Raw genomic sequence first — 22,341 nt, 5'->3', positions numbered from 1 at the left:
TTGTTCATATTGATCATATTTTACCTACAGACATGGAAAGAGTTGAAGGTGGGAATGATTCATTATTTCTGACTCATCAGATAGTTTTGATACACCAGTAGCAAATCCTAAATCCAATGTACTGGAAACAAATCCAGGAGAGAATCAGAATGAAAGTCTGAGTCCAAGTCAGGAAAACAAAGAGCCTGAAGTTAGAGTGAGTTCAAATGAAAATCAAGGAAATTCCGTGGAGGAAAACGTTCCTCAGGATGAGCCTTGAATGAGTTTAAATTCAACACCATGTTTGGAAGGTTCTGTTCGAGAGTGAAGGTATCCTCTTCAAAACAGAAAACAAGTAGTAAAGTTAAATTTGTATATATGGAAAAAAATAAGTTTATATCCTGTGTTATGTATAAACATGAAAGTTACATATAATGTTTGTTATAATAACTTCTTCATTAAGGAGGGAGAAGTGTAATGTCTGTAAGCTTGCAATGTTTGTAGCCCCACACTGTGGATGTGGATGTATTGTGTACTGCAACTGCAGAGTTAATAATAAATAGAACCAGGCAAGTTCTGGAGGATTCCGAGAGAGCTGCCTGCCATGTTAGGATCTGTGTGTGCTGTGTTCTGTGAAGATATCACAGATGGAGGTCAGGACAATGGGGGAAACTGCCCTGCTCCTCTTTGAAATAGTGCCATCGGACCGTTTACATCCACCCAAGAGTGCAGACGGGGCCTCGTTTAATGGCTCATTAATGAGGCCCCGGGTGGATGTAAAAGGTCCGATGGCACTATTTCATCTGAAAGATGACACCTCCGATAGTGCAGCACTCCCTCAGTACTACAGTGGAGTGACAGCTTAAATTTTGTGCTCAAGTCCCTGGAGCAGAGCTTGAACCCACAATTTTAAGAGGCCTGAGCCACAGCTGACACCCATGGGTCCCACAGTAGTCAGCAGGGGGTAGGAGGAGGATTTGGAGCCAACGACACCTCATACCTGGCCCAGTGGCAGCGCAATGTTAACATCGAGCAGTAAGCAATGAAAAGGCTCTTACCCTGGCTGTCCCGGGATAGGGGGCCTGCGGGATTGGTGTTATCCCCAGTTTGCTCTGCATCGCAGTCGCTGAAACGATCTGTGCTGAAGACATGGCGGCCATATTCTGCAGAGCTTTGTCTTTTGAGGCTTGATCCTTTGAAAATAAAGAGAGACGGATCAGCGAAACAGTGCCGAATGATAGACAGAGGGAAAGAAGTACATGGGCAGTGAAGCTGCAGATAAGCAAAGGTGTCAGAGCAATGATGATGAATAAGACTGGTTAAAGCCGCCATGTTACCTTGCATGGAGGTTAGTTAGTGGCTAGGCTCATGTCCCCCATGTGATGATATCACTCTAATCCATCACATCACCCTGATCCCAACAGAATCAATCGCGTTCAAGCGACCAACACACTATTTCTCTGATGCCGTCTTTTGAAAAATAAGGCTCATTTTTATGTTGATCAGCCACTGGGGCAGCACAGAGGGAAAGACCAGTGTGTTGTTCCACAATATGGCGAAGTCGGGGTCATGACCTTAACTAGACCATTGCGAGCCGGGGAAATTATCATCTCGGGAGTGGGCGGATCTTCCCATATATTTCTTAGTGACCAGTCAATCGCACCGGTGCTTTGGCAGAACTTTGATATCCGTTCTCCAGCCTGCCCCATCACTCAGCAAGGTATGGTACAGAGAGACTTTGGATGGTGAAACTAAACTGCCAAAATAAAATGATTAGAGATCAGTCTTCATGAACTCTGTTAATTGCATGGTTGAAACCCTCTAAAAAACAAAACAGTTACAGGCTGTAAAGTACGGACGAGTTGCTGCACCTCAGGTGATTGGAGCTGGTTTCCCTCCATTGCAAGACAACACGGCCCCTTTGAACAGCGTATGTTGCAATGTATCCTCCATGCTGTGACACCATGTGGCTGCTCAGTTCTGCACTTGGGCCCCGATTTTAACTCCCCGCTCAGGCCTGAGTTAAAATTTCAATCGGGTCTCAATGACGCCATCAGGCTGCAACAGTCATACGTAAAGAAGGACCCTGTTGGCTCCGGCCGGGTGCCCTTGCTGCCTGCTCAGGAGCGCAGGTTAAAATTGTCGATGTTGTGATCAATACGGCTTTTGGACAGGTAAGGAAGGACCAGACCGATTCTAACTGCCCAGCCGCCAGATTTCTGCTGAGCGAGTGGGGTTAAAATCGCCCCCTTGGTTTCCATGGTCCTGAACATTACTGCTAGCAGTGTCTGGTCAGAAAGGGTTTCCTCACCTCCCCCTCCCCATTGCCGCAGAGTGTTCCGCCACTTGCAGGAACTCAGCTGATGCCAATGTCGAGTGCCCTCAATTTTCCCCTGGGGGGACACTGGTAAAGGTATGCTTTTGGCTCACAGCTCTCAAGTGGCTAAGCCACTCCCACTCAACAGCTCCACAACTATTTTAAGTTGAATCATTAATAAAAGTGACCTCTTATTAAAGGGGAACTAAAACCGACAAACTTAAACAAATTAAACTTTACTGATAAAGATATTGCAACTATAGTGAAGTGTGCATCCCAAGGTTCCTGCTGTGTGCAACATTTCTAAGGTTAACTGTTGCTTAGAAGTGTTTTGAAGGCACATCGTTAGGATGAGTTTGGGCATCCCAAGACTTGGGTTCAATCCAGCACAGACTGATGAGATGAGAACCCGCCCCGACAATCGCAAACGCTCTTTACAAAATGAGTTTGAAGCATTCTCCACCCAGTCACTCGTGAGCACAAGTTCCCATCACTGGCGACAAGGACGGTCAGCATGGAGAGGTCAGTCACACTGGCGCAGTAAGGAGATGGGCTTCCAAGGTCGGAGTTGGAGACACATTATCGGAGCGGCTGGAGGCTGTTTTACCCAACAGTGCTACACTTGACCTGGGAGTGCTGATACTTGAGCTGCCAAAATGGAAAGGTGTCCCATTCCCCACAGCTGAGTTCCTGCACCTCACAGAGTGCAAAAGGAGGAAAAGTGATTTGAAACTCAATATGAAAGGGAGAGTGAGGTTACTTCACAAGGAAAGTTCTAGCTTAAGTTAGAGCAAAGCACTATTTTCACCGCAGACTGCAGCAAAGCAGGGAGCGTGCATGAGTAATTACGATACAATATCAACTTGTGCGGGAACTCTAGACAAGAACTAGCCTCAGCATACAACAGCACATCATAGATAGAGAGAAAATCCCACTGTTAAATCTCCAACTTCTTCCAGTTCTGATGAAGGGTTATCGACCTGAAACGTTTACTCAGTTTTCTCTCTCCACGGATGCTGCCTGACCCGCTGAGTATTTCCAGCACTTTCTGCTTTTATTTTATCACCAAAACTTCATCCCTGCTCTCGGCCTGCCTCCTGTACCATGAGTTGTTGAAACTAGCTGGCAACTAGCACTCTGATTCTTGAATTTCTGAGTGGGTAGTCAGAATCTGCAGTTATTCCTACTGCACAACACCCAATTCAAAAAGAGAGATAGGTGCGGCAATTGGAGACTGGAGTTAGGGGAAAATGCACAATCATAGCTCACCTCTACAGTCAACACATTCTTACGTTAACATTTTTAAATTTATGTAAGCAAACTGCTAACCTAGTCCCAAGAACATTTGAGGTTAATTCAGTCCTGGGGTTTTGTGATCACTCTTGCAGCACATAATCTGATCAAAGCTTCCACACCCAACTATCTCTCCTAGCGATCCATCACTCCAGGTTCGGTCACAGCTCTCCTCCCTGCCCCCTGCAGTTGAACCTTGGTTTCAATTGATAACTGATCATTCTAACCTGTTAGCTTATGACAGTGAGACTGGACTGCACCACACTAGGGGAATTTTGAGCTCTGCCTGCAATGAAAGATCTCAGCATAGAATGTAGGAACATTCAATCGAAGAACGTAAGATTGTTGGGCAGCATACAATCAAACCTTAGACTGCCAAGACGGGAGGATTTGGTAAATAACAAACTTGATTGGTAAATCTGTTGCCTAATGGGTAAGCAGGTCACAGCACCCAGGAATGCGTTAGGTTCAATTGCTAATCTCAGGTGGGTAGCCACAAGGATGCTAAACTCCGGGGCCGGAGTTAGTTTAGTAGAGCAGTCCAGTCCAGTCCCAGTGTGATACTTTCTGTTTCACACTCCAACCGCCCTTATGACTTCTCTGAACAAGATTGTGACTTCAGGCTCAATTCCACACTTTCAAATAAGGCTACCTTTAGTAGCAAGTGAAAAGCAGTTGATAGTTCTGGACTGGCTCCAAGGTTCTGTATGAAAAGGGAAATCAGAAACAATGGCATTATTGTATATGGTAATTTAGAAGTTTGGGGCATGTGATGTCTGTTCTCGATTAGAACCAGGGCTTTAGGTGTTGTGTTACATGCGTACTCTAGTGAGAGGTAATGGTTTTACCACATCAATTTAAAGGAATAAAGCACTGCTTTAAGCAGAAAATGAAAACTCTAGATTTAGATTTGAATAAACTGAAACATGAAGCCCTCTCTCGTCTTCAACTGATTAACAACTAACCTGTCCCAGCTGGGGAGGAATTCTTAACTCAAAGCAACCTCGAAGGATTGGTTCATCATCTGAAGGGTAATTAATTATCACTAATCACTAACTCCAGTCTCTGAGGGGAGGCAATGGATTAGAAGGAAAGGTATACATTGAAGGCAGTTGTGGAATAATCTCTCTTTAATTTTACTTGTAGGAATGTAATTGAACTGGTGAAGGTGGCTTGCTGTAGCCAGGGAAGAGGTACTTGCAGCTGATGATCAATACAATTAGGTGATCACATGATCCCAGCTGGCAAACAGTGTGCGGATGGAAGATTGGGATTGAAAAGTGCCCACAACGGAGGAATACACAGAGGGCAAGTGAACTATTTCTTGGTCTTTTCCATTAAAAGTTATTCTAATTGATGAAAAAAGTCCTTTTGAAGATAATTCACTGACCAATCTTTCCATATTGCGATACCAAGTATTGCAGCAGGCTATCTGATCCAAACTGTAAAGTAGCCTGTTGTTCATGTACCACTAAGCTGAAGCGATACTCTGGCTCGACACCTCAACATTCTGCTTGCATATCTCTCATTCTCCATTGTCAGTTCAGCAATACTACATACTTGCTGAAAAAAGGGATACTTTGGGAAACAAGTTCTCATTAGATAGATCTAATAATCCTTCTCTGTTTGTTTTTAGATGATTCCAGTTTTGTTTGCCTACACAAGTCCATAAATTGCACTGATTAACTCTGGGTGAATGAACTTTTAGTTGTATTTTTCTACCTTGAACCTGTGTCTCTTCATATTACAGTCACGGTTTAAAGTAAAGTGCTCTGTCTAACTTTTCTACACCCAATTACAGTTGGTATTTCTCCTTTCTTTCTTCCACCTCCTCCCCAAATACCAAATTGTGCATCCTCTGAGAATTGATTAAAGATCCTCCATTGCTGCCAAGTGGAGATTCTACAGACCGCTAGCCCAACTGGACCTACAGACTTTTTACTGCCCTGGCACGGATTTGGTTTGAGACCAATGCTCCTCCATCAGTTTCACTTTTTTTAAAGTTGGAATTTTTGTTTTTAAATGGAATAGTCCCTCTACCTACAAACATAGCATAAAGTAAATAGTCAAAGCCATAAGAATGACCTCTTCCAGCCCAGGTTAGATTAAAGCTATTCTTGCAACATGCTAACTGCTCACAAGCAACTTAAAAGACAAATGGAGGACACCGTCTTTTTCAATCTTATTGGGGATGGTTTGTATTGAGTTTTGCACCCAACCGTAAATAAATTGGACTGTTTGAATCCTGGGCCAATCTGGTAGTCCTTTGCAACTATAAATGATCAGTCCAATTGGACTATAAAGGTACTGGGAGCAACTACAAATCTAGATTTCCAGAGTTAAGTAGCTGATGACTTGAGTCTAGATAAAAGTCCATTAAATGGGAGTATGTTTGAGAAAGTAACTCCCAGGCTGAAGTTTGGAGCCAGGTCACTAAAGGTCTCCAACATACTTTACAAATGGCTTGGTCTTGGAAGCAGTTCTAGAAGTACCTTGGGCAGGAGGGGTTTTATTAAAAATTTCATGCACAAACATGCAGACAGAAATGGACAATATAATTAATTAGATACTTACCACGTTCATTGCCTGGATTCAAGAAAAGCACATCATTAATATGATTGAACACAATTTTCATTCAGTTAATCACAACAGTGAAACCTGCCCAGGTCACCTTGGTTCAAGAATGCTGCCTGGGGTGGGGTGAAATGAGCTCGAGCACAGGCTGTGCAATGCACTCAAAGTGGGCCTGTACCTTGAGTGAGCAGCCACCTGCTAACATGGCCACACGACCTGGTCATAGGGACTGAGTTAAGTGTAAATGATGCTTGTATCCAGATTCAACAGAAGCTCTGAATGAATTTTTGTGCTTTGTGTAGGGTAGCAATTCATGCTTATTTGAGTCCCATAGATATTTAGTCCCATAGATATTTACCCCCAAAAAAGAATGATGCCTTGTGTAGTGAAGACTTTGTCTTTTGCATCAGTTGATCACTGACTGCTCCCATCCCCGCTAATCCTTATTCCCGAGTATTCCCATATTTAAACAATGGATTGCCAAACATTTTGAACTCTTGAGAAATAAGTAGCATCCTGCCCCATGAAGGCTAAGGTACAGCAGGATGTTGGGCCTCAGTAAGAAGGGAGAATCCAGTAATAACCTTTTGTTTTAAATCACTTTTTAACGATTTAAAGACAAACAAAATCCTTCAAATGTTCTGACTGTGCCGTACTAAAAGATGGAGTCAAGCAGATGTTTGTTTTATTCTGTAGTACATTTGGGGCAGAATGACTTTGTTATCAAGTCTTCTGATGAATGTATAATTAACGACTTTTCTATTTAGTTCAAGTGATAGTGTGTAGTGTTTTTGCACGGGCTGTAAGTGATCTCATTGTGGGCGCAAGGCCTGTTGAAAGATGAAGTGACCTACTGATTCACATAGTCCTGCGAACTATGTGCTATGGACCATATGACTTCAACTATTGATGTAACCTTTTTAAGGAATGACTCTGTGTTAAAGGCGAACATTTCTAAGCAGGTTTCACTGGACAGACAAAACAAAATGCAATCAACGGTGGTGAGAATTTTTGTTCTATACATGCATTATATATATCTATATCTATATCTATCTATCGATGGGAATCCCATTAATTCTATTCAAATGTTTAAAAAAAAATCGAGACTAGAGTTGAGTGGAAAATCCAAAGCCGGACAGTGTAAGTAGTAACTGGTCTGAAGTGGAGACTGACTTGCTCCTGGTAGCACAGCCACTCTGAACTCACCCTCGTTTCTTGCTGTTCCATTCGGGGCCCAAGGACCAGTGTGTGCCTGATACACTGCTTGGTGAAAAACAGCGGCCGATCTCCCTCAGCTCTTGTGATCCTGGTGACCAGTCTTGTGGACTCTGCTATCCATTCTGAGCCTCTGTTTTGCATCTGACAGACCTACGTTTTGGCACTGGCACTGCTTACACTACAATGCTACATTGGTGATAACTCCTCATACTTGGGTTCAGTGGCCTCTCGGTAATATGGAGGTAGCGGCAGCTGGTTTGAAAGTGGAACGCCGCAAAAGATATAGACTGCTCCCTTTTGTAACTGGAATTGGTTTCATTTTGCACTGGTGAATGCAAATGTGTTAATTGGACTAATTACAAAATTGATGTAAAATGGTGCAAATTCCAGTGAGTGTAGTACTTGCTGTGTAAATTAAACTTTCACTAGGCTTTTGCTTGCTTTCATTAGAATGAGGGAACTTACATTTGTATAGCGCCTGTATCCGCAACACCTCAAAGCAGTGAGCGATTGCTTTTTGAGTACAGCCATTGTTGTGTGGGTGAGCACACCAACCATTTTATACACAGCAACATCCCACAAAGGGATGAATAATCGGGAAAGAACAGTTGATGAGTAGAACTCCCTGATCGTCACATAATGTTACGCAGTGTCTACCTGAACCCCTTGAACAGGGCAATGATTGCCTCAGTTTATCATCCGAAGGATGGTGCCCCCGACGATGCAGAACGACATCTGCAATTTGTTGGAGGATTGGCCTAGATTATGTGCTCCAGTCTCTGGGGCTTGAACCCACCACTTTCTGACTTGGTGGCAAGGCTGCTGCCACTATGGCACTGTGAACACTGGGTATAGTTGCTGAGTGGGTAAAGGGATCATATTCTTGGAGTTGGTGACCTGCTTTCATACAGGTCTCACTGCCTCCACGATGGGAAATAAGGGAGGTCTGTAACTTCCTAGGGCATTCTAATCCTCCTCAGATGATGGGACTGTTGATGGGTCACTATAGGTAAGGGAGGATGACAAATGTCCCCATCTAATGTTCAGTAAGTTGCTTTATTGCTAGTTCCAGCCTAGAATACTTCCAGCATCTCCTTCCCACCCTACCGAGGATGAATCATCTGAACTAGTTGAAGTTGGAGTTCTGGAGCCTGCACAAAACTCTCTTGGGTCACCTATGACAAAGCTTTGGCTTTTGAACACTGTTCGAGCTGTGCTGCTCTCGACCGAGAGATGGAAGTTAACCACAGGGTATGTAAGCTAATTTGGCTCGGTTGTCCTGTCGAGCTCAGTGGCTTCTCTGACCCCGGGGGCCCCTCCCTCTGACCCCGGAGGCTCCACCAGTGATGGCGCCAACATGCATCATTGGGCTGAAAAGATCAGGGCAAATAAAAGCAGGGGGAGATTAACTTGGGGTAAGCACTTCATTTTTTTTTAGACTGGGTCCTGGTTCCAACACTCTAACTTCAATGTCCTGAAGTGCAAGTTGTAATTCCCCCCACTGAATATTCTCAGGGTGTGAGGCTGTTCATTGCGAATGTGACCCTCAAAATATCAATCAGCCAGCTCCTGAAGTTGTGGCCACACGTCCTGACTGCACTGCCCCAGCTGCACCACTCCATTGCCCTGTGGTCAGGCAGCTCTGGACGTTGGTGTGGGTGATCTGAATTCTCTTGCTCCCTCTCTCTCTCATGACTTGTAACAGACATTGGATTGGGGGGGTGCTAGCCTTTCGTCTTTGTAGGTTCATATCATAGAGCCTTTAGGGCCATTTATAAAATGTATATGCATATATTCCCATCAATCTGAATATGTATATTTCAAGTTACTGATAGACTTGTGTTCAGATTTCAATTCAACAGAATACCCAGTCTCTGACCTGATTATGTGGCTGGTCCAGTTGCGTTTCTGGTCACTGGGACCAACAGGATGTTGATGAGATTCGCTGCACAGAACACGACAGCCTGTGTCTCGGGGCTGGTGGGAAAGTTCCAAAGCCAGCACACCAGCAGCTGGGCTACCTCGGCCCCACCTCTACCGAGGGGCTTCAAGTCCGGCTGTGTGCTGTTGATGGTTTGTGTGTGTGTGTGTGTGTGTGTGTGTGGGGGTTGGGGGGAGATTCAACGATGGTAGTGCCATTGAATGCCGGTGGATGGGGTGGTTAAGCTTTCTCTGTTCCAAGCAACTAGCATAGATGCATTTAAGTGGAAGCTGGATAAACACATGAGGGAGAAAGGAAATAGAAGGATATGTTGATGGGGTGAGAGGAAGGTCGGAGGAGGCTCGTGTGGAGCATAATCACTGGCATAGACCAGTTGGGCTGAATGGCCTGTTTCTGCTAGGATTATATAGAAATGACATAATATTGGGCTAAGGAAAGGCTACGTTGTGTAATCTAATGGGGCACTTGCGTTTGTGCACGCACACAGCCGGACTTGAAGTCCCTCGGTAGAGGTGGGCCGCGGCAGCCCAGCTGCTGGTGTGCTGGCTTTGGAACTTTCCCACCAGCCCCGAGACACAGGCTGTTGTGTTCTGTGCAGTGAATCTCAGCGCTGTTATCGGCCCGTCAACATCGTTCCTTGTAAGGCAAATACTGGCCATTCAACGCGGCAGTGTATTTATTGAAACAAGTGCAGCTTTTGTTTATAGAAGCTAAAATTACAGGCCAAATAAATCCTGGGCAGCTGTGCACGGTTTGTAAAACTAACTCGGATTTAGCACTTTGAATTGGATGGCGTTTTAACCCTTTGAGTGCTGGCTGTCTTGGTGCAGCACAAATTGTGTGGAGCAAGGTCTGTGATTCACTGCTGAGCAGATGGCACCTGTTCTTAATGTAAGTAGTTGCATCCTTATATAAACAGTGAGCTATAACGTCCTGTTTATAATGGGTATATATTCAGTCCTGGGAGTGGGATCACCAGCACCACTGTAGGGGCGTCCAAACTGTAACCCCTGGGTTATCTGCAGGCTCAAGCCGGCGAATCCACTCCTCTTTCAGCTTGAATTTCTTCTTGGCCTTTCCTTATTTAAATTATGTGGGCTTGGACATTTGGAAAGTGTCATGTATGTAGACCATGTACACTAACTGTATAGTCACATAAGGTGTGCCACCAGAGGGCACTGCAGTGGGAGACCTGAGAGTCACCTGCATAGGTGTGCAGGGCCCGGTATAAAAGGCTGCCCACTATGCTTGTGCCTCACTCTGGAATTACAATAAATGGGACTAAGGTCACAACAGCTCAAGTACAATACTAGACCTCGTGCAGTCATTCATAAGAGTATTAAAGACATAACAGAAAGAGACTTCGAGCTGTGGAATTGAAATCTGAACACACGAGTCTGTTGGTATTAGTGACTCTCAATATGCAGATTAATGGAATATATTGGACGGGGGGGGGGAAGGTAGGGAGCAGGCTCGGGCACGGCTGCCCCACGTGAGACCCGGTTAGATTTTAATCCACGGGCTTCATTTCCATTTTGGATGTCCGACTCCCATCCCAATCCGGCAGGACTGGGCTACCTGCCCGGGGAGCAGGAGCGGGATTTCTGGCTGCTGCTGGGGCCAGGAGGGAGTGGTCCCTGCCGGGGGTAGAGGGGGTCCCAGAGGGAATGGGGGAAGGTAGCAGGGAAGGCTCGCGGTGATCTTGTAGGTCCCAGAGGACCTAGCCCACAATTAACCATAACCAATTAATTGTCTGCCTTGCCGAGGCCTCTCCTAGCTCTGCTCCTGTTCGCCGGCAGGTTTCGCTGACGGCTCCGGAGTTACTTGCACACCCATCATGACTCTCAATTGCCTCCTACGACTGCTCTACCCAGCTTGCATGAGGAGGTGCCTTTCCCGCATCCAAAAACTGCGCTGTTAAAATGGCGGGAACTGAGCAAGAAGCATGCAGCCTCCATTTGAACTCATTGGGCGGGCAGGACAATCATCATCTGATCGGAACAGCCTGCACACCCGCTACTCCCAATGTATGTTTCAGGATCCCCGAGACGATACTGCATCCACCTCAACTCCTCAATGCAGGTGGGGCCTGGGGGAAGCCTGGGGGGGGAGCAGGCAGATGGAGCCCGGGGTGGGGTGGAACCGGGACGTTTGGTTCCAATTCCAGGAGCCGGTGAACTGGGATCCAGGGTAGACCAGTGACTCTTGCGATGACCATGACTCTTGCACAATTCGAAGAGTCAAAATTGTGGATCTCTAGACTCTAAAAGGTTAAACCCACCACCCACTCTGATCCATTTGCTTAATACCTTCCTGCCTGACTTGGAATTGTCCAAAATTGAAAGGAATGCAAGTTTTGGAAAAAAAAAATAATCTAAATGCCAGGGTCTCTCTGCTGCTCAGTGTCCTCATTTAAATCATTTTTTTTGAAGTGAATAATAGACACATGCAATTGATTACATCCTGAATGTTGAGTGAAGCATTGGGAGATTTATTGCACACATGAACCAGGAGAGGCCCTTGCAGCCTTCAGGCCATTCCAGAGATTTAAATTATGCCGTGGAGTTGATAGGAGGGGTTTTATTTCAAGCTGCAGACCCTTCATCATCTTGATGGCACCTATCACTGTTTGCTCCGTGCATCTTGTCGCAAGCTGCTGCCAACACAGGACCAATGACTGACCTAAGCTATGATGAGCATTTTAATGTGCAAAATAGTAGTAGTGGTGGGGTGCTAAGCGTCTGTGCTTGTACAACCTGTTGCTGTACAATCAGTTTGATGTTGGGTAGGAAGTGTGGATGTAAATTTGTAATTGCATCTATCTACTCAACTATTGCTGTGTCTCATAGACTAAAAAGACTTGCATTTATATAGCGCCTTTCATCACCACCAGACGTCTCAAAGTGCTTTACAGCGAATGAAGTACTTTTTGAAGTGTAGCCACTGTTGTAATGTAGGAAACACGGCAGCCAATTTGCACACAGCAAGCTCCCAAGCAATGTGATAATGACCAGATCATTTAAAAAAAAATGTTATGTTGATTGAGGGATAAATATTGGCCAGGATACCGGGGATAACTCCCCTGCTCTTCTTCAAAATAGTGCCACGGGATCTTTTACGTCCACCTGAGAGCAAACGGGGCCTCGGTTTAACGTCTCATCTGAAAGACGCCGCCTTCGGCAGTGCAGCACTCCCTCAGCACTGCACTGGAGTGTCCGTCTAGCTCGAGAAGTAACTTTATAAAAGCGAATTAGGGAGATTTGATGCATCATTGTTGAACTTTCCACCAGGAATTCAAAACCTTTTAATAGAATTCTATTGGATAGCCATCTGACTGCTTTTATTTGTGTATGTGTGTGTTTCTGCATCTATTTAGTTACTTTATCTGCACCAGTGATCTATTGGGCAGGGTCGTCTGGTCAGAGGGATATTAACGGATGCTGGAATGGGAGCATCGGACCGAGATCAGATCTGATATAACGGTTTTCCTTTGGTTAGATGAATTTATCGTTCCAGAATTTAGGGCAGAGGGTCCCTGAGGGAGCCGATATTTGCAGGACAATCCTTTTTGTCCCACCTCATACAGAAATGCTTAAACTGCTAGTGGAATACATTATTAGCAAAACGGTTCCGTGATGCAGACAGTCCAGGTATGCTGATGTGGGCTCATGGAGAATGTATTCTCCCCACCCTCAAATTTGAGACAAATTTGATTTGATATCTGTTCTATTTGTAGAGAAGCACAATAAATCCCATCCTTAAGACCCCTGACTCTCCATTCTAGCAGCTCATGTCTTGTCTACACTACCTGACTGATCACTCCTTGTTTTTTCTTTAACGTCCTGCCTAATATCTATTTGATGTTTTGCCCTGGTCCTGCTCTAGTTTAATTTGAAGCAGTACCATATCCATTTAATATCTATCGTTACCTCAATGGTTCCTCCTTGCCCCCTCCCTGCTTTCCTCCCAGGTTATACACCGCAAGCTTCTCCAGTGTTTACTGATAGCTCATCCCCTTTTACATGATGGTATCCTCTGCACCTCTTCCAATGCCTGGACCACTTTGTGGAATGTGACCATAATTGATGCAACACCCTACTCTGAGCAGTGTGTAACCTATGGGGAGTCCGCTCCGTACTTCTGACTAAATAGCCCAGCACTGTGTTTAATTCTTGCATTGTGTCACCACGTTGTCCAGACATTGAAAATGCAGAGTCTGCCAACGAGGCTAGGCCCCTCTCCCAGTCTCCAATGATTCTATCCCATTTTTGTGTTCCACAATACTATTTCTAAAGGGCCATACTAGTTATTTATCAACATTAAATGGCTTTTGGGATTTGTCAACACATTGCATTTCCAATCATCATCCTTCTGTAAGTGTCGCAGTACATCCACAGCTATTGATTCTCCTATTTTAGTAGTGCCATCTACAGGTTTGGTAAGCTTACATTTGGTTTCCGGGTCATTAATTTATAATATAAATTAGAAGCAACAAGGGGTTCGAGCACGGGGATGGGGTATAAAAGCAGGGAAGTCTTGCTTCAGCTGTACAGGGTATTGGTGAGGCCACACCTGGAGTACTGCATGCAGTTTTGGTTTCCATATTTACGAAAGGATATACTTGCTTTGGAGGCAGTTCAGTGAAGGTTCACTAGGTTGATTCCGGAGATGAGGGGGTTGACTTATGAGGAAAGGTTGAGTAGGTTGGGCCTTTACTCATTGGAATTCAGAAGAATGAGAGGTGATCTTATTGAAACGTATAAGATTATGAGGGGGCTTGACAAGGTGGATGCAGAGAGGATGTTTCCACAGATGGAGAGAGACTAGAACTAGAGGGCATGATCTTAAAATAAGGGGCCGCCCATTTAAAACAGAGATGAGGAGAAATTTCTTCTCGCTGAGGGTTGTAAATCTGTGGAATTCGCTGCCCCAGAGAGCTGTGGAATCTGGGACAATGAATAAATTTAAGACAGAAATAGACAGTTTCTTAAACAACAAGGAAATAAGGGGTTATGGGGAGTGGGCAGGGAGGTGGACCTGAGTCCATGATCAGATCAGCCATGATCTTATTGAATGGCGGAGAAGGCTCGAGGGGCCATATGGCCTACTCCTGCTCCTATTTCTTATGTTCCTATGAATCTCCACTTAACATCTGATCACCCTCCACCCCCCCCCAACTTCCTGTCTCCATCATTATGCTTTTAACTATTGTCTCTCTATTGTTTTAACCTTAATCCAGTTCTACTCTGAATTCCTACAAGCTTTAGTTTAATTAGAAGTCTTTCAACATGGGACTGTGAACTTGAGAAAGTTTTGGTGAAAGAACTAATTGTAGGAAGTGCAATTCTCTACATGATTAAGATCCATAAAAGAGCTTGGCTCTGGAGTATCGTCCCCTCTGGAGACATGCATATACTGCTCCAGTCTACCCTTTAGAATAATTTATATTAGTATACCTGTCCTCTTTATAGGGAATAGGCCTGCAGTTTCCTGGGTCAGATTTGTTACCTTTCTCAATACAAGTGAGTAGTATAATAGAGTGCCCCCTAGTGGACTACTAATGTAATGCAACTCCTGATGTATAATAATAAAAGGCTGCTGAGCCATGTTGTGTGTAATGTGCTTAGTGATGTAAAGAATATATCGGGTAGCATTCCCGGCTCATCAGAAGATTGTGGGTTCAAGTCCCACTCCACAAAATCCAAGTTGACACTCCAGTTCGGTACGGAGTGCTGCACTGTAGGAGTTGCCATCTTTCAGATGAGATGTTAAACCAAGGGCCTATCTGCTCTCTCAGGTGGACATAAAAGATCCTGATCCTAACAACACATTTGAAGAGAAGGTGAGTCCTGGCCAATATTTATCCAACCAACATCACTTTTTAAAAAAAAACAGATGATCTGGTCATTATCACTTTGCTGTTTGTGGGAGCTTGCTGTGCGCAAATTGGCTGCTGCATTTCCTACATTCCAACAGTGACTACACTTCAAAGTGCTTTATTGACTTGTAAAGCACTTTGGGACATCCTGAGGTTGTGAAAGGTGCTATAAAAAAGCAAGCACATTCTTTCTATCTTGTTACACCTAGTTCTGCAGAACTTCAACCACTGCCCAAGGATTTCTTTACTGCAATAGCCAGCGCCCTAAAACCTCCACATAGTCTCTTCTGTCAGCAGCATAGGATTCAGGATCGTTAACTTCGAATGGATTGGATGGTCCAACTGTGTTTCTGTTGTAAACAGTTGTCTGAAATATCACCCGAGCTGCAAAGATTGGTTACCAATGGAGAAGGGACAGCAACATATTGTCGTTTTAATATGGAACTAAAAGTATGAGTATTTAAAATAAAAACATACTACATCTTGCAATGAAACTCTTAAACTTATTAATTCTGCTTTTTGGAGAAAGAAATCTTTAGGATTTCAAGGTTTATGTACAAACAGAATTGACTGTCCCTGGCATTGCATTACATTCCTATATTGCAACAGTGACTACGCTTCAAAAGTAAGTACTTGGCTGTAAAGTGCTTTAGGGCGTAGTGAGTTTGTGAAAATCGCTATATAAATTTAAGTTTGTTCTTTCTATTAAATCCCAGTGCAATTCTCTACAGAGCTGCATGGCCATGTATTGTAGCCACCAGTTTTGAGTTTCCGTGTGTTTGTTCCAATCTCCAGTTAACTTGGCTGTGTGTCACAATATTCAGCTCGTTTCGCCTTGTGCTCTGGTTCAATCCGAGTCACTGCTTTGCTTGACTGGGACAACATTATTTTCCCTGCCGTTCAGCGTGTTAACCAGATGCAGGCAATATAACACCGAGTGAGTGAACGGTTTTAAAATAACGCCTGCAGTGGGTGTGCTTCCTGCAGATGTCTGCTTATATCGCAAGCCATTCCCTAATGCTTTTAAACATAACACTGGCAAGAATCTAGAAATATTAATCCACACTGGGATTTAACAGCAAGAACTTGAGGATTTTGTATGTACTCAAAGCTCACAACACTGCAGAGAGATGCCTTTTGTAGTTAACAACTTTGTAGCAATTTTGTTACTGTACACCATGTTTGCTCAATTGTGCAGTCTTCCTATGTCTCTCTGCTGTTCTGGCCAATATTTATCCCTCAACCAACATCACATTGCTGTTTATGGAACTTTTGTGAGCAAATTGGCTGCTGAATTATCTATATTACAATAGTGACTGCTTTCAAAAACTGTCAAAGCATCTTGGGATGTCCTGAGGTTGTGAAAGGTGCTAATAAAATGTAATTTCATCAATTCAGGGATTTCATCAGTTTTGTATTCTGTGTTTCCTTAAGATTTATGTGGAGATGCGAGTTAATCCGAATGGCCTCTGGTTTGAAGGCAAGAGAAAATTTGCCCTTTGTGCACTCCTCCCACCTTTTCCTGGCCTCCCACTCTGCTCTTGTACCAGATTCTATTCCCCTCGCTCTACTCATGCGGAGTCAGCTGTTTCGAAACCTGATTTCTGTTTCCTCACCCGAAACATCTGCAGAGTGAGAATCAGATGGTGCAAAACTACCAGTGTGCAAACTGACTGGCTTGACAATTTCCACTTCAGTCCAGGAACCAGCTACTCCTGTGAACCAATTTTTCCCCATGTAACACAACAATTTGACGGATCCCGTCAATCCCTAACACTCCAGCGTGGGAAAGTAATGAAAGCTGCTCTGTGCTGTGCCTCCTCCAAGACACCAATTCCTGTTAAAGTCCCATCTACAGAATCAGTCATCGGCAACAGAGGCGAGCTCTCTACTTGTCGAGGTTGACTTGTGACGGCCAATTAGACCGCAGCATTAGATGGGAGTTGGATGCACAGAACCGCCCCCCCCCTCCCCCGCAGCTGGAGCTGGCTCGTCATTTGGGAGAAGGAAAATATTTTACAAGCGATCAAAATCTTGTCCTATTTAACACCCCTCCATTGCAAGAATTGCAGCAAAACCTTTTTTTTTTCCTCTGAATTCCTGTGTTAAAACACCAGTTGCAAATTGAAACTTCCTTGGGAGATCTAGATTTGCTAAAGAACATTTAAGGTCATGGGGTACATAATTTCACCAAGAGTTTGGAGCTTTCTGCTGGAGTGCTGGCAGGCTGTAGCATTGCATGTTATTTCACCACTACAGGTTGTGTTTTACTCCTGTGCTGCACCCTGGGGTGGGTGACAACACTCTGGCCTTGTGTTCTCTACCAGGCTCCTTTCCCCATCACACACTTTTTTTTAAAAGCTCTCAAAATTCTGGAAAGCTGCCTCTAGTACCATCTGGCCAGAATGCACTGCAGGTTTGGAGAAGCAGAATGCACTGCAGGCTGGAGAAGCAGAGGTCTAAATTCAATAGTTTTTCTGGGGTGGAACATGGGGAAATCCAGGTTGCAAGTTGGAATTCTTCAAAATGGAGCACAGCGTGTGGCTCATTACATTTCTCAAGCGGACCGAATTTGTGAGAAAATGAAATTTACTCTGTGGAAGAAAATGAGGTAGGCGAAGAGTTTCTCTTGTAAAATATTTTCTAGGGTGGAAGTGTGCAATTAGAGTGGTCGTTGCCCCTGAATGAACTCCATCCAAAGATGGGCCTTTTTTTTTAGTACATTGTATAGCAGAGACTGGTTAACTGGAATTCTAAGTCCGATTGATCCCCACTGTATTTAAATTAAACTGATCGGTCCATTTAACGCGGACAATTCATAAGTGGATGTCCCAACGAACAGGAGTCAGTTGTCCATCCCCTGTTTGTTATCTCTCTCCTCTTTGCTTCTTGCACTCCTCAATCCCACGGTTTAACAAAACCATGAACTTCATTGTTACCGGAGAATGTAAAGAATGTGGACGAGCCCAGAAAATGAAAACAGGTCAAAGTTCAGAACCAGCTTTTTAATCATGCAACATGCTGGAGGTGTTTAGGGGAAAGGGGGCAAATGGCACTGGAGGATGGGAGAGGTTAACAGCAAAAACATGCTTAGGTGGCTGTAGAGCAAAAAGAGAAGGGAGGTTGGCTGTAAAGTCAGTACATCGCTGGGTGATCGTTCCACAGTAAACGCAAAGAGACATTAAGAGAAATCTCTAACGGTAGATGGAGCAGTCACTCCACACCAGGAAAGATCTATCCTGACTTATTGACCAGTAACATTCGCTGAACCACATGAAAACAGAAGTCTGCTTGTGAAGTCCAGAAGACCCAAAACTCGAACTAGGGAGCTCTGTAATCTTTAACCCTAACTGGTATCTAAATGGATCCTTGTGCCTACAATTTAAAAAGAAACAGAAGTCCAACTTGAATAGTGCAAATCTCCAATGCCAATGTAAACCGGACAATCGGTCTTCCTGTGACAAAGATGCTTGTTCATCACCCATTAGGTGTGGGGCCTTGCTGGCGATGCCAAGAATCTCATTCTAAGGAATGATGCACCATTCAGATCTTCGCAGAACAAACCCATATTTTCACTGATTTCTCCCTGCCATAAGATCACTCTTTCTGGTCCACCCTTATAGCCTCCAGAATGTGATTCTAACCTATGAACGGCAACAGGAGACATCCTGGATTGCTGATAAAAGCTGCTCTGAAAAGTCACCCTACTGGAGGTCCGTCTCTTCACTGGGTGAAGATTAGGGCGGAGCTCGCGGTGAAGATTAGGGCGGAGCTCGCGGTGAAGATTAGGGCGGAGCTCGCGGTGAAGAATGGCCACCGTGATCGGATTGACTAGCTGAGAGTTCTGATGAAAGGTCAACGACCTGAAACGTTAACTCTGTTTCTCGCTCCACAGATGCTGCCTGACTTGTTGAGTATTTCCAGCACTTTCTGTTTTTATTTCAGCTATGGGATTCCCTGTCCAGGTACAGACATGAAGAACAGTCACTTGGGTAAGGTATGAGAGCGATGATAAAGGCAATGAAATTTTGGCCCAGTCTAAGCCATTGCATTTGGTGATTGGGGAGGAGCGTCGAGGGAGAGGGGGAGAGGGGGATTCCCAAAACCAGTAGCGAGCATTGGTTTTACTTGGTCTAAATGCTAACCCCCCTAAAGCCTTCAGCTAGCGCGGGATTTAAATGCAAGGGTAGCCCACTATGGAGTATCAGGACAGAGGTCGGTGGCCATGGCTGCCCAGGATGAGTCTCAACTGTTACTGTGGGGCGATGAAGCCCAGGTGCTTTCCCGGAGGGGAAAATGACGACCTGGCCATTCGTGCATCTCCCAGTAACCATGTCTTTGGTGCAGCTATTGAAGCAAAATGACATTTTCCCCTCCAATTGGGAAAGTGTGGGGATATGAGAGGCTCAAAGCATCCACTGTGGTGGACCTAAGGCCAAGAGCAGGTTGAGACATCACATACATTCTCTATATAGTAGGCTGGAGTAAGTGATCCATTTCTCTGCACTATTGTGACCTTGTTTAAGGTCAAGCAAAATGCCTGCTGGGAAATCCATGCCAAGCCTGTCTTGGACCTAACCCAATATATCCAGCTGGGGTGGGCAAGAGGGCCTTTGCTCATCTGGTTAGTGTTAATAGAGTAAAACCATGGAGACAGTCTGCTAAGCTTTAACTATTTGGTATTTCCCTGCCAAGTTAGCTATCAGTTTAAGAGCTGCAGTTGCGTTGGGGTGGATGCTGCATGCTTTATTAGTGGAGACGCGACCCAACCCAGGTTAGTTTGGACACAGTGCTACTCTGAGCCCGGGTCTCGCTCTAACACCATGCAGTTTGTCCTTCACCTCCATGTGGAAATGACTTGGCTGAGCAGGCATCCCCTCGGTGTTGTTTCTTTCAGGCACTGCCTCTGCACCACCAGCCTCCTCTCTCCACAGTCTGGAGTGAAAGTGGCCACAAACCAGCTGAAGGGCAGGGTAACAGCCTACTGCCCATATATTGGGTTTTAATAGCGGTGTTCACCTCAATGGCTCAGCGGGTTAGGCAGTGCAAAGCTCAACGACACACAAACCAGGAAGCTCCTGAGCCCCTCCGGATCCACGGTTCGGAGTTGGCTCATCCTTGTTTGGGTGGGTGGGGGGGTGGAGTGGCAAGAGAGGGTACTATAATTGGCCTCTGCTCCCTGGGTTAGGGAGCGGTAAAGTGGCCTGAGGCCGTTCCAGCTGGCCAGGCAGTGTGTGCGTGGGCGGGCATCAGGCAAGCACAGGAGTGGGCCCTGCTCTGAGGCTCTCCATGGCCAGCTAGGTGGCTGATGTTTGTGGTCAAAGACCAGTTACGAGGAGCGGCTGTACAGAGGGTTGTTGAGTGATAAGGGAGCCGAGGGTTATGGGGAGCGGGAAGGAAAGTGCCAAGATTAGATCAGCCATGATCTTATTGAATGGCGGAGCAGACTCAAGGGGCCAAATGACCTACTCCTCCTATTTCTCATGATGCCTATAGAAGTGTAACACCAGCAAGCAGACCGGGTAAAAACTGGCAGAATGGGGTATAAGCCTGGCACTATCTTGTGGAAATGTGACTAAGCTCCTGTTAATCTCCCCCACTCTGTGTACCAAATCTATACATGCTGCTCATCATCGCTTGCTTACTGCCCTTTTTTAATGATTCAAAGAGCGAGTCACAATGAATTAATTCATTCTCTGGATATGGACGCTGCTGGCAAGGCTGGCATTTATTGCTCATCCCTAACTGCCCTTCAATGTGGTGGTGAACCGTCGCCCTGAACCGCTGCAGTCCGTGTGGTGAAGGTGCTCCCACAGTGCTGTTCGGTGGGGAGTTCGAATGACTAACCAAATCACACTCCATTGGAAAAACGATAAACGTCTACCTGAGTCGACTCTGGTTGCAAATGGTAACTATTACTGGCGCCCACACCGACCTCTTGCTGCAGAATTTAAACACAAAGTTTGTGTTCCGTGGCTCTGCTTAATTTTGTTAAATATAAATTGTATTTGTTCTTTACATCTACGTCCCCTCACATCGAAGGGATCTTAGTTAAACAGAGAACCCCTTGGGTGGGATCTTGATAATTATTTCAGATTTCCTCACTGCGAAGTGAGCACCAGTCGTGAATGTCCAGGATTAACTCTGGGAGCTCTACTGTCTATGGCCACACTGCAGTGCCAGACACTGGCGCAGTTCACTGGGAACAGTAACTTGTGGGAGGACATCAGTTGATGCTGATTCGGACCTCTCTTCTCCTACTCCTTGGTCGGCCCCGCCCTGGCTTGCTGAGCAACCAATCTCGGAGGTGCTGGGCAATTGGCTCAGGGACGGAAAGCTGCCTCCCAAGCAGAAGGTTGATTGGCAGAGATTTCGGAATTGTGGGGGGTGGGGGTGGCGACGAGAAATGGGATTTTCAAACCTCAATGTACAAGTGACGAGGGCTGTCCCCCCTTAAATGTCAGGTTCGTGTCCCAGATATGGCCACGTTGTGTTCTGTAATTCATGAGTTCAGCAATTGGAAGGAGAAAGAGAAACCTGCCTATTTTCTTGCCTTGCCTTGGCTCAGGGTGACGTGCAAGCAAAGCAGCGTGGGTTGGATAGAAAGGACAGGGCATCGTACAAGGGTACCAGGAGAGTGGGGGGAAAATAAACTGAGCTACTGAATCGGGAGGGTCAATCCTGTGGTGCACTGATCCTGCAGGACTCGCTCGCTGCTCAAATTACTGATAATCCAAAAATCCACAGTAAACGGTCTCTAAACCAATATAGGAACAGGAGTAGTCCTCTGCCTGTCAAGCCATGTCAGCTCATTCTTTTTAATTGCAGTTCCCTGCTCTTCTCCTATAACCTTTAATGCCCTTTCTTCCCAAGTGAGTGTCTCTCTCCATTTTGAGCACCTGCTGTGATGTCTGCATCTATGCATCTTCTGGGGCAACCCCTTCTGCTCTCCCAACATCTTCGTGAATGTTTTCCTGAATTTTATTTCAGCTGGCTTAGTTTGAATGCTAAGAATCTGTGCCCCTTGTCTGGGTTCCCCTCCCAGCAGGAAACATTGTTCCTTATCCACCTTGTCAACTTCTTTTTCATTATTTTAACACCTGAATTAGATCACCCCCCTATTTCTCCCATTAAATATCA

General features: G+C 45.2%; 1 protein-coding gene across 3 annotated transcripts in view; it reads right to left on the bottom strand.

Moving 5' to 3' along the window:
• The window catches only part of LOC139227789 (transcriptional enhancer factor TEF-5-like), a 498,356-nt gene that overhangs the window by 57,211 nt on the left and 418,804 nt on the right, over positions 1-22,341 (bottom strand). For all 3 annotated transcript variants that reach the window (XM_070858838.1, XM_070858840.1, XM_070858839.1), the window contains exons 5-6: positions 6,164-6,175; positions 1,038-1,172 (exon numbers count right to left, since the gene is read on the bottom strand). In XM_070858838.1, the coding sequence (XP_070714939.1) occupies positions 1,038-1,172; positions 6,164-6,175 (147 nt within the window). The remainder of the gene's footprint in view (positions 1-1,037; positions 1,173-6,163; positions 6,176-22,341) is intronic.

Source organism: Pristiophorus japonicus, chromosome 17, assembly GCF_044704955.1.
Source record: "Pristiophorus japonicus isolate sPriJap1 chromosome 17, sPriJap1.hap1, whole genome shotgun sequence".
Lineage (NCBI taxonomy): Eukaryota > Metazoa > Chordata > Chondrichthyes > Pristiophoridae > Pristiophorus > Pristiophorus japonicus.
This window is presented reverse-complemented; position numbering and strand designations above follow the sequence as displayed.